The sequence below is a fragment of the Pundamilia nyererei genome, unplaced genomic scaffold (assembly GCF_000239375.1).
Source record: "Pundamilia nyererei isolate P.nyererei 1_Seehausen unplaced genomic scaffold, PunNye1.0 scaffold00044, whole genome shotgun sequence".
NCBI classification, from domain to species: domain Eukaryota; kingdom Metazoa; phylum Chordata; class Actinopteri; order Cichliformes; family Cichlidae; genus Pundamilia; species Pundamilia nyererei.
The window spans coordinates 3,807,261-3,819,599 of NW_005187445.1; the positions used below are offsets into that span (position 1 = coordinate 3,807,261).

Here is a 12,339-nt window from a genome sequence, read left to right on the forward strand (position 1 = left end):
GTGCAATGACAAAGCTTACAAGAATGCCATTTAGAATGAAAAACTAATTCAGTCAGGCTTGTGTAGAAGCTTCTGACAGATTTAGACATTAATGAAATGTGAGTAAGTCATTAGATATTTACTAAGTTTAGTAAATATAATTTTAATGCACTTCCCAACATTACCTTTGCTGGTATGAGTGTTCAGAAGTATTTTTACTGTATGAATATGGCTTAATATAACTAGGCACAAATACAAATATAACAATTTCTTTGTAAAACCACAAGGAGTCAATGTTTCACAAGAATTAGATTAATAAACATGATAGTGATAGTTCTATAGTGAGAATCTTGTTTGAGCGGTTCAGATTAACACGTTTATTAGTATTACCACTATACAAACATTTGATGCACATAAAACATGGTTACAATGATCCTTAGAAGCATATTAACTAGTTTATTAGATGCACCCAGATGCTCAGACAGTGTGGGAGAAGGCCGACCATCCTCCTCACCGAAGCAGTCAGCAGACTTACTGTCCTGCATGTACAAACATGAACACACCCATACAACCACAGATACCCGAGAGCATGCCCACACCAGCTCCTTTTGATAACGTGGAGTCTAAACAACAAAATGAGAACAAGTTTGACAAGTTTGTCGTGCCAAAATGGAAATACCGTGGAATTACATTACAGCGGCAGTCATCATTTATTCTGGAGAAAGCTTTTACTTGCACAAGACACACCTGCATGCCTTTAAGATTCATGCATTCAAGCTTAACTCTGTTTTTTTAAAGGCCTGACAACCTCTAATGGACAAAGAAAACAGTTCACACGCTTGAAATATATTATTTCGCAAAAGAAAAAGATAAAAAAGTGACCTTAAAAAACACTTTTGAGAACAGAATCTCAAGATAACCCAAACGAAAGTAGAAAGCATTACCCTCTTAGTACAATTGATCGTATGTTTCCCAAAGTGCAAATAAGCAGATTTGATAAATACCATATTCACCCCTCTGCATTAGTTTTTGCATTACCCAGTCTTTATTGTAAACATTATGACATGACACTGCATCTTACCATACCATGCTCCCAGACAACTGAATAAATATTTATGACTTTTCATATTGGACCTTATACTTGAGGTCTAGTGACTTTATTGTGAAATGTAAACCTCATTTAATGTGAGTTTCTGCCAGTTTAGTTCATGGCTTTCCTCTTGGACAAGAGTTGCTGTTTGGATTTTCTGTATTGTGGTGACATCACTAGGCATGCAGACTGAGGCCAGAGTAGTGAACTTGTCACACAGATCCATTTCAGGGTCAAAGGAAACATCAGCAATGGAGATTGAATCAAGCTCAAAGTTATGCTCTGTGTCTCCCTCCTCATTATATACACGAGGCAGATAATTGCCCAGTTCCTTTCCTTGTTCCTGGAGAGCATTTATCCTTTTTGGTATTACCTCATTTAGTAGCTGGTTTCGGTGGTCTAGTCCCATATAAATCTTAAAAAGTAGAAACAGGAAGTTGTATGAATTTTCTTTTTTAAAATATTATTATATTAGAATTTAAATAGGAATTAAGGTAAGAAAAGACTTTGTAGTTGACCATAAATGACAAAACTGTAGAAAATGTTGCTTTACCCCATGCTTAGATTGAACCTGCAGATGTGCCGTTCCTTTGTTGGATGATCCTCCGAGTGACTGAAAAAATCAAGCATTTAAATAGTTAAGCAAAATTCTTAACACCGGACTATTTAAATATGACACATGTACTTAATGATAACAAGAGTAAGTACAAGTTTTATAAGAAAAATCTCTGTACCATGCGCATAAAGCTTCCACGAGTAAAACCTTGTGCCATTGAGCTTTCCCTTTGAAAAGCTGAGATTATTGACCCGGTTTGTGATGCTCCACGTACGGCTTCATCTATCAGCTGAAAAGAAACCAAACAAACAAATGTCAAAGCATGACAGCATTTCATGGTTGAAATCATTTTAATTATGATTAGGCTTGTCCTCCAAGCCTATCATACTTGGATCATGTTAGAGCAAGGCTGTCAGTTGATACTGTACTTTTCTGTGTTTAAAACCTTTTAAAAATAAAAGAGCAAGGGACTAAAGAAGAACACATTACACAAGTTAAACCAAGTAGCATATATTATGCTACTTGCATACTACTTGCATAATAATATGCACACACAGTGGCTGCTCTCTGTCCCGACAAAACTGTGTTCCCGTCTTTGACTTGAATTAAGGATTTTTATCAGTTATTCAGTGTTTTAATGAGTATTTGGCAGCAGGATTATGTGTATATAATCATCTCCAATTATGTAATAATGCCAATATTCATCTTTATTATCTATCCTGTAATATGCGGCTGTTGTTACATCGACAATACCTGTTAACAACAAAATTTGTTCCATAGTAGGAATTGCATGCAACAGCCACTTCATTAGGAATAACTGTTCAACTGCTCATTAATGCACATTTCTAATTAGCCAACCACATTCCATCAACTCAGTGTTACTGGCAGAGGGGTGATGGGGAGACGGGTGAACTGCTTTGAGTTGCTAGGATGGCAACAGTAAAAACTACACGATCCTCCCAGGGTAGGCAGAAGTGCATCTCTTAATGGAAACAGGGAAACCTTAAACCAATGGGCTACAGTCTTCTGATGGCTCCTTCCAGTAAAATAATGTGCAACACCAAAACTGGTTTCTTGAACATAACAATGACTTCGCTATACTCAAATGGCATATTTTAATTCACAGTCTCCAGATCTCAATCCAGCAGAGCATCTATGGGATGTGGTGGAATTGGAGATTTGCACTTCTGCAAAATTTGTTAAACACTATCATATCAATAGGAACCAACATTTCTGAGTTATACTTCTAGCACCTTGTTGAATACATCCCATTCTGACGACAAAAGGCTACTATCAAGGTGTAACTAACGAAGTGGCTGGTGAGTGGAAATTATAAAATAGTTCTGGAAAATTTAACATCAAAAGGACTCATGTTGCTTTACCCCATGCCTGGATTGCCACTGGAGATGTTTCATTCCACTATTTGACATTGCTCCAAGTGACTGGAAAAATCAAGCATTAACTGGTTAATACTTTTGAAACTTCACAGAAAAGCAAAATGTCAAGAACCAGCAAAATCCTTAACAACCACTTCGTCAAACAGATGTACTCAATACTACTACTACTAGTAATTATACTAATACTAATAATAATCTCAGTACCTTCCGCATGACGGTTCCACGAATAAATGCTGACCCTGATCCTTCCCCCCGGTACTGTGAGGTTAGTGAGTTCATTTGTGATCCTCCATGTACTGCTTCATTCATCAGCTGAAGAAAAAAACCACAAAACAAACACATCAAACCATGACATTGTTTCCTGGCACAAATGATTTCAATAAGAATCCATTTGCTAAAGTCTATGATAACATACAATGTAAAAAAGCAAGGCCAGCAGATTGTTCTGTGCTTTTTTAGTTTTCAATCAATCTCATAAAAAAAGGACCAAAACCCGAAAGAAATAAAGACTTCGTTTTTTGTTCTAAGGCTAAACAGTTTCTTGAAAGAGCAGGGGACTAACCCTACATCTCAACTGTGAAGCAAATGGGCTACAGCAGCAGCAGATGACCACACTGTCACTCTTGTCAACTAAAAACAGGAAACTGAGGCTATGTTTTACATAGGCTCACCAAAAACAGACAAGAGAACATTGGATGTATTGGCTTCTGTTGTGAAGTATATGATAGGAACAGTTGCATAAACAACATCTAAGCACAGGTTCATCCATCCTTATAGAAATGACTCAATCAGGTGGGGGTGATGTAATGGCGTGGGCGATATTTTCTTGGTATACTTTGGACCCCTTAGGACAAAGTCAACATCATTTAAATGCCACAGCCTGCCTGAGTATTACTGCTGACCACGTCTGTCCCTTTATGACCACAGTGTACCCAAATTTGGATGGCTGCTTCCAGCAAAATAAGGCACCATGTCACAAATCTCAAATCATTTCATGCTGGTTTCTTGTAGAATTAAGTCAGTTCTGACAGAAAAGGTGGTCCAGCACTTTCAGAAGGTTTCATATGAAAAGAAATATTACATACCCCACTCACAGATTGTCCCTGGTGATATCCCATTCCCACGTTTGATCCCCGCTGTGACTGAAAAATCAAGCATTTAAATACTTCTGAGATTTGATAAATTTCATGAACAGAAAATTATGATGAGCAAAATTCTTAACTTCTACCTGTTTAAGTATCACAGGTTTACTTAGTGATAATAACAAATAAAACAACAGTAATCATAATATCTGTACCATGTGCATAAAGCTTCCACGAATGAAAGGTTGTGCCACCGAGCTTTCTTTTTCATACTTGAGGAATTCTGTGCTGGCTTCTGAGTCATTTAGAAGAAACGCCTGAAAAACATCAAATATTTCTCACAATGCATGGTATATTACAAAAATGCTCTTTACAAACTAGTTATTACAATAATATATATTTTGTAGCACTTACTGGACTCATTTTCACAGTTTTAACTTGAGATATTTCTTGCATCGCATTTCCATTCTGATTCACAATGGCCACCTTGACAAAGTAATGATGTTTTAAGGTTTTTATACCAAAAACGAGAAGTTATGTTTACATAATTTCAGTCATTACAATTGCTGAAGTAGGGATAATTACTTTTAAAAAGTCAGGCAAAATGAATCTTTAATTTAAAAACCAACAAATATCTGTGTGAGTGAGCATTTGAGTGTGTGTGTAAGTGTGATTTATGATAAATGTATTTACCGAACAGTCTGTTCCTGGATTCTCAGTGTTAGACTTCATCAGTTGTTGTTCAGAAGATAAATCCTCTTTGATTTCCAAGATCTGTTTTTTGCAGGACATCAGAAGAGCCAAAAGTAGCAAACCTGGAGCATAAAGACCACACACACAAATATATGACATACAAAACATGCTAGATGTTTATTGCTGTTATAATTCTGTTATTTTGTCGTCACTTTTACTTTAAATAAATATTTTAAAAAAACTGTTTTTCAAAATCTTAACAAGTATAAAAATAAGTACTTAAATCTAACTGAAAAACACCCATCGAAAACTCATTTACATTTTTTTCCTGAAGAAGTCCAAAGCTTATTATTAAAGTCAAAGTTATTTCTTATTGTTAGACCTTTTTTATTATTACATTTTAATCGTTTTTAAATAACAACAACAAATATAAATGAGGATGTCTTATTTATAATGATGGAAATATTTGAAACATGTGTCCAACCTGTAATCAGCAGCATGGCCAAAAAAATCATTCCCACTCCCCCTGCTCCTAGTGTGGTGCCAGATGTCCTCACATGACAGTTTGGGGTTTCTGAGTCTAAGCAGCTGCAAACAGTAACTGACAGGTTGTGGAAAGCTGATTTCCCCTGTTGGTCAGAAACTTCTAGCGACAGCTCATGGTGATTGGAATGAACTGTAGGCTCTTTAACCAAGTTGACTGAATAACCTGTGTGTCCAAAATGAATACATAATCAGATGTATAACAGTCATTGTGGCAGTCTATGTATATACTACTTATACTTTTATATAAAGGAGGCATAGAAATATATTTAATACAAGTGACATTGTTTTTGTGAGTAATATAAGGTTGAGTATCTGCAGACTCTAAAGCTTACCAGTGACAGGGTCAATCTTCCACTTGCCCTCAACATCTCCATGGAGCTTGAAGGTGAAAGGGCCACTGTAGGGCTCAACATCTGAGTCTAAGGCTGTGATGTTGGCAAAGGATTGTCCGTCAGATTGGCACATTTCAATTGTGCTTACAACCAGGTATGGAGTATGATCATTGTCATCTCTAACATAGATACTAAGAGTTGCAGTGCTTGTCATTTGTGGTTTCCCTGGTGATGAAAAAGTATTGCAACTTGTTTAGAAATGTAATGAGGAAATGTAAATGAATAATTGGCCAAATATGTGAATACTTGTCGATTCATACCATCGTCAACAGCACATATTGTGACTACATAAATGTTGTCTTTAACAAACTCTGACTCTCGATCCAAGGGCTTTGATGTTGTTATGTTTCCAGTGTCAGGGTCCACTTTAATCCAACCAGCTGGATCGTGTCCTATAATGTATCTGAAATGGTTTGTTAGACATTTTCAAAGTGTCTGCTGATGTAGTAATGCTGTATGTTTTTGTCTTGTAGAAGTGACATGTAGTTGTATAGTTGTCAAGACTTACTTAAATGTGTTTTTGTTGGCAACATCAGGGTCTTTAGCTGTGAGTGTTGCCAGGTATTGGCCTTCCTTAACATTCTCAGTGACCACAGTTTCTATGGAAGTCTTGTCAAAAACTGGAGGCTCATTGACATCCTCAACAGCCACGATCACTTGGCGGCTGGATGCAACTGCTCCAGCCACGAAGCTCATTGCAGACCCAGTAGCAGCGGAACCAGATATGGTAACTACTTTCCAAAGACCAATGGAGCTGCGTTTTTCCACTTTGCATGAATAATAGGGGATCTCATTCTCTACAGTGATAGTTATATTCTTCAGAGCACCATCTTCGTAGTTTAAAGCCTGTAAAAGAGCATAACTGTTGGAGTCAAATTGTTAAATGTTGTCATTGTGTTACTTAAATTTGTAAATCATGGAAATAAAAGGCTACGAGGAAGGCTGTTTATTTGATTCTGGCTAGGAGACAGGTGAGGAGTGTTCAGCTCCCACCACCAGTCTCCCTTGCTAGCAAGTAAAAGCTGTTCATCTTGCTTCCTTGCTTGACGTTAACGGGAATAGGTTTCTAAACCAGCGGGGCCTGTGGAAGCGCAGACCCAACAATAACTTATCATATTTTTCCAGGGCTTTTTAAATCATAGCTTTGGTTAAAACTGTTTGCTACCCGATTAAAATTGCTTTTAGCTTGAATAAAGCCATATCGATTTGTTAAAATCCCGAATCGATTTTTAAATATAAATGTACTTTGCCAGAAATGCCAGAATCTCACAAAACTATTTCAGCAACCACAAAACAGCTAAAACAGTAAATGAAAGCAGGTAAATGGATTCCACAAAAAGACTCACGCACAGAGCGCGGACCCGATGCATCACAGTGAGTGAGATTTAGGCTTTCTTTCACATAAACAGTCAGTGCTGGAAGTCGACAGCTCACAGATTCTGATAGGTCGGGGCTGCGCTTTGTGTTTTTGTCTTTTTTTGCACTAGATTGTAAAGTTGTAGGTTTTGTCCCTCTCCAACCAAAATAGACTGAACCAGCAGCAAAAGAAGATCAAAACTATGCTTCGCCGCTTCACATTTCACTTTACATAAACATCGTCATGAATTCCCTCTTACTTTTGCTGTTTTGCTTCCACTATGATAAAATCACACTTCCTGCACAGCTCTCTCTCTCTCAGTGCACTTCAAGAACAGTTTCCCCATCTCAAATCTGTTTTCTGCATGATTCGCTTGCTTATTTCCAAGCAGTCTACTTCAAATTATTTTTAAGGTTATCTGCTATAAAAAGCCAGGCCAGGAAAATCTCTTTCATATTTTTCTGTGTTTTATATACTAATTTTTGAAGATAAAAAAGAGCTTATGTTGGTTAATTTAAAAAAATGCGACAGGGTTTTTACCACAGAGACTGTTTTGAACTACTTAGATTGGAAAGTTTAGTCTACTGTAAACATAATCACAAAAATACCTTTTCCACATGGAGTAGTCCATCGTTTGTCTCAGGATCTGTAGTTATTCTAAAGTTGTTGTTTGTGTCTCCTTGGATTGTATATTTGGCTCTCCATGCTGGGGTTCCTCTGGTGTCTTCATCATGAACTTGTATACGTGAAACAAGAACAGTTGTCTGTCCTTCTTTCACTTTTTCTGGGCCCTTGGGTCACAAAAGAGGAAGATGTAAAATAGGAAATGATTTTCATTCAATAAATTATTGTGACTGAAATAAGTAACTGCTAACTGTTTGCTGTGTGATGACAGGAAGGTGATTATTTCCATCTTCTATATTGATTATGATGGTGCAGGAGGTGGATAGCGGTTTTTCTCCATTGTCTTTGGCCTCCACTATAATGGTGTATTTCTCAGCTGTCTGATGGAGAAAAATTAAATTTTGCTCATCTTGATGTCAAAAATATTGAATTTAGTTGTACTATTGAAATTTGAGGAGATTCATGTTGAAAGATTAAAATGGAAAGTTTTAATTTTTCAAGCAGTAATTTCTCTCACCTCATGGTCCAGACATCCTTTAAAAGAAATGACACCAATGCCTGTCTCATCGATCTCTTTGAAGTAGAACTCAAGATCCTTAGGTTTAGGTTTGACTGAAACTATGTTAAGGTCAACTTTGTTATATATCTCACTTATGTCTTGATCTGTTGCTTGAATTCTACCCACTTCAGTGCCTGTTAGTATCAAAAGGAAATAATGATTATTTTGTTTAGATTCACTGTCACAAAAACATAATTTTGACACCGTAGCATTAGTAATTTAAATAATATTTCTTTCCAAATGAGAAAATTACCCTGTGATGTTGACTCTTTTATGGTGAAAGTGTACTTTTCAAACAGAAATTTTGGAGGGTTGTCGTTTGTGTCCAAAATCTCTATATAAATCCCGAGCTGTGTCTCTATTTCATGTTTTTCTCTGTCAAGTGCTTTAAATTTAAGCTGCAATGGAAAGATGAAATAATCAAACCTCACTCCATGCATAGCTTTTACTTTCCATTTAGATATATTTTTTTAATTTCTTCTTACCTTAAGAGTTTTATATTGTTCGTAGTCCACCGAACGGAGGACCTTTATTTCTCCTGTATATGAATTGATTTCTAACACTTGCGTTGGTTCCTCATCGACACCTTCTCCTTGTATCATAAAAAGAACGAGGTCCTTCTCAACCTCAATCTGTATCAAACATAAGACACACGAGCAGTGAATTTTGGAATTATCTTTCCTTATTTCATGATATGTGTTACATTTTAAGGCATACACTCACTTTGCCCAGTGAATATGGGAAAGGTCCCTGATAACCTTCATCAATAGTAAAGGAATTAATGATCCAGTTTCTTTTTTGACGCAGCAAAAGTTGTGAAGATGATCTGTGGACTCCCCAACACTGCAAAAGATTACACTGGAAAGATTTCTTGCAGTAAATGTGCAGCACAGCATATTTATGAGTATCATATATATTATATATTATATTATATTCTTAGCAGATTTTTAATCTTTAAACACTGGCTATAACTCAGTATAATGTTGACAGACATAATCGTCATAAACACAATTAGTAAAACAATTAGACATATTTTTAAAATATTTGTGTTGAAATTTATGGCAGAAGTAATAAAAGATTACATGTATTTTTACATACTTAAGCCTTACCAGAATCAAAAGTAGAATTGGGTGTATTAGTTCCATTTTATATCCACAGAACGGCTAGTTTTGAAGTGAATTCGTTGCAGACGACTACTTGAATGCACTTGAGTAGAAACTCAGCTACATGCCAATGTGAGCTTTGGCAGAGAGATACTGGTGGGAGGGATATCTTTATAAATCAGCTGTATACGTCTAGCCATGAGGTAATCCTAATCTTTATCTGTATCTGTATGGGTGTGTACAGTTTTCACCTTGACTAACAGTACCCGCTTGCTTGAAAACCTATAATGATGCTAGAAAAGAAAAGAAAAAAACCCCAACTAAAAACCACGTAAAATCACATTTAAAAACATAATTAGTCTATGGTATTATATTATGTATTATAATATATTATATAATATAGAATAGATAGAATTGTATTGTATTGTATTGCATCTGTGTGTCTGTGAGTATATGTATTTGTAACTGTATCTTGGGCATCTTTTATAGGTTCACTTAAATACATTGGAATAGATTATGGGTTTTTGTAACAGGCTACTCACCACAAAATGTCTAAAGGGACAATTTAATTTAATTTAGTTTTTTGCTCACTTGTCTGTGTGCGCACACAACACACACCTTGATTTAGATACCTTTTGTGATTGAAGCGGCTATTTACAGAAAGGCAAGCAGACATGATCGCCCCCTCAAACCACACAACAACAAAAATATATAAAAATATATCTACAATTACCAAATATGTTCTGTTAGCTGACACAAGTGGTGGAGGCATTTTTGTAAGGTCAGTGTTAAATGGCTTAAATGAAGAAAATCCCCAACACACAATTCTCTTCTAAAAGATTTAGAAAAATTACAAAAATGTCCAAATATGAAACAAACGAAGGCTGGCTAAAGATTGTTACACAATACTGATTGTATTTTAATACAGACAATTTAAATGTTGACAATAAAGACTAATACATGTAGTCACAGCACTGATTCAAAGGGAAGGACAAATGCGTTGTTTGATTTGCTCCGGATGTCACACATTGGAGTAACCTCACTCCAGAGTTAACTGCATTCCATTTGTAAAGTTGGAAAAGCAACTTTTTAAATGCTCTATGTCAAGGTACAATCATTCATCAATTACCATTAATATAGTACAAGGCCTTTTGTGTGATTAAAACCGCTTCATATTCACAAATAGAACATGGTTAGTGTTCTGTGTATGATTTATTTAGTGAGTCTCAAATGCACAGAAGTAGCTGTACAGATTCCAAGTTTTACAAGTTCCCTGCTGTTTATATGCAAAGCTGTTATAGGATTGTGAAATCTTGGTCGTATGGCTTCGCTGACTTTATGAATTTTATACACAAATTCAGAATTTCCACTTCAAATCAAATGCAGCAAAAAATACAGAGGCTACACATGACTTATTTGTTTCATGGTGGTAACCCAAGCCCTTGCGTGCACAAGTTAGCACATGATACAACATTATTAGAATTGCAATGTTTATTTTTTTCTGCTATACCAAGATGGCAAAAGTTTTGGGAGATCTTGCAAAAGTTCATCTTTATTTTTTTTCCTCCAATGTCACTTGCGGGGCTCCGTACAGGTCAATTATCCAAACTAAGTCTAAAACGAATTGTATTTTTAAAGTTTTTGTTTTAATGTTTTTAATCTAGTGCTTGTTAAAATGTTTACCTAAACACATATACAGTAGTCCAAGAGTTTGGTTGAGGCTTTCAGCACCTTTTTGTCTTGAAGTGTACCTTTTCTCATTGTGTCCAGATGTTCTAAACCTTATGAGACCACAGCAGGTGTTTCCAAAATGCGCCTGGCATGTTCAGACTTCTAGTGGAAGTCAGTTACAAGTATAGCATGTTGGGGATAGGCTACACAAGCCTTTCAGTGTTTCAGGTCTTACAGATCTTTCCAAAGCTACTTGACAATGCTTTTGTTGCAATTGTGGTAAAGACGCGATGAAGTCATTACAGAACTAAATGAATAGAAACTCATAGTTTCCCATCAGTTAATGATGAATGATTTGAGTGCCTTATTGTACACATTTTTATTTAGAGTTATATAGCTTTATAGATATTCTTTCTCGGCCAAGAAATGAAATGGTGTTTTCTTTTCGGCTTTTGTGGTATCTTCATTTAGAAAGCATTTTTGAAAATTGTACCAAAAAAGCAGCCCAAGAATCAGATTCATTCCCTTCAGGTTTGAGACATGTGACTTTTATTTATAATACAAATTTAAAACACAAACTAACCCAAGTTCTGTCAGCAGAAGACAAATTAACTTTATGCAAACACTGAGAATTTTTGTAGTAAAAATGTTTGTGACTAAAAAAAAGAAAGGGATTAAAATTGGGGTAAATAGCAGATTTAAAATACAATTTTGTTCTTCATAACACATATTTTCATGACTAATAGTAAGCTCTACTGTTATTTACATTTTTTATTTGTGTTTAATTTTAAATTTTAATTTTAATTAACCCTGACAGCAGAAGTTGGCAGCTTTTGTTACAAACTGTAACACTGTATAAATATATAAAATCTTGAAACTCTGACCTACTGAAAACTTGCTAGAACACAGAAAAAATAGTAAATAGTATTTGCTGATGCCACAGTCAGTTAAGTCAAATATTTAAGTCAAATGAATAAATCCCTTTAAAATTTGAAACCAAATTAGAAAGAAATTAGTTGTGGCTCAAGACTTTTGCATTTAGTAAAAAAAGAAAGAAAAAAAGGTGAGACTAACATGGTTTATGTCCACTACCCTGCATATTACTACAGTCTTGAGGACAGAAGGAGTTAAGGACTTTTAATCTGTTGCTTCAGGTTCTGATTAATCTGTATCTCTTCCCAGAAGGTGGAAGGGTTGGAGGAGTGGGAGGGTATTGGTAATGTCCACAGTGGCTCATAATAATAATAATAATAATAATAATAATAATAATAATAATAATAATAATAATGA

General features: G+C 35.6%; 1 protein-coding gene across 1 annotated transcript; it reads right to left on the minus strand.

Annotated features, from left to right (window-relative positions):
* Window positions 1-341: 341 nt before the first annotated feature.
* LOC102194124 (B-cadherin-like) lies at window positions 342-9,497 on the minus strand. The gene is made up of 20 exons (XM_005731800.1): window positions 9,385-9,497; window positions 8,999-9,133; window positions 8,761-8,907; window positions 8,529-8,673; window positions 8,234-8,409; window positions 7,968-8,096; window positions 7,701-7,883; window positions 6,244-6,581; window positions 5,996-6,138; window positions 5,676-5,900; window positions 5,282-5,506; window positions 4,798-4,919; window positions 4,519-4,590; window positions 4,320-4,421; window positions 4,108-4,164; window positions 3,227-3,334; window positions 3,008-3,067; window positions 1,804-1,914; window positions 1,623-1,682; window positions 342-1,484 (listed from the first exon to the last, which is right to left on the minus strand). The coding sequence occupies exons 1-20, from the start codon at window positions 9,418-9,420 to the stop codon at window positions 1,137-1,139; spliced, it is 2,922 nt and encodes a 973-aa protein (XP_005731857.1). The 5' UTR covers window positions 9,421-9,497; the 3' UTR covers window positions 342-1,136.
* Between the last annotated feature and the right edge of the window lie 2,842 nt (window positions 9,498-12,339).

Bases quoted from the DNA above. Each gene is read 5' to 3' on its own strand.
- LOC102194124 (XM_005731800.1), bottom strand. From the start codon at position 9,420: ATGGAACTAATACACCCAATTCTACTTTTGATTCTG. The intron at 9,134-9,384 runs GTAAGGCTTAAG...AAATCTTTCCAG, and splicing joins CAATTCTACTTTTGATTCTG to TGTAATCTTTTGCAGTGTTG. The intron at 5,901-5,995 runs GTATGAATCGAC...TTTCATCACCAG, and splicing joins AATATGTGCTGTTGACGATG to GGAAACCACAAATGACAAGC.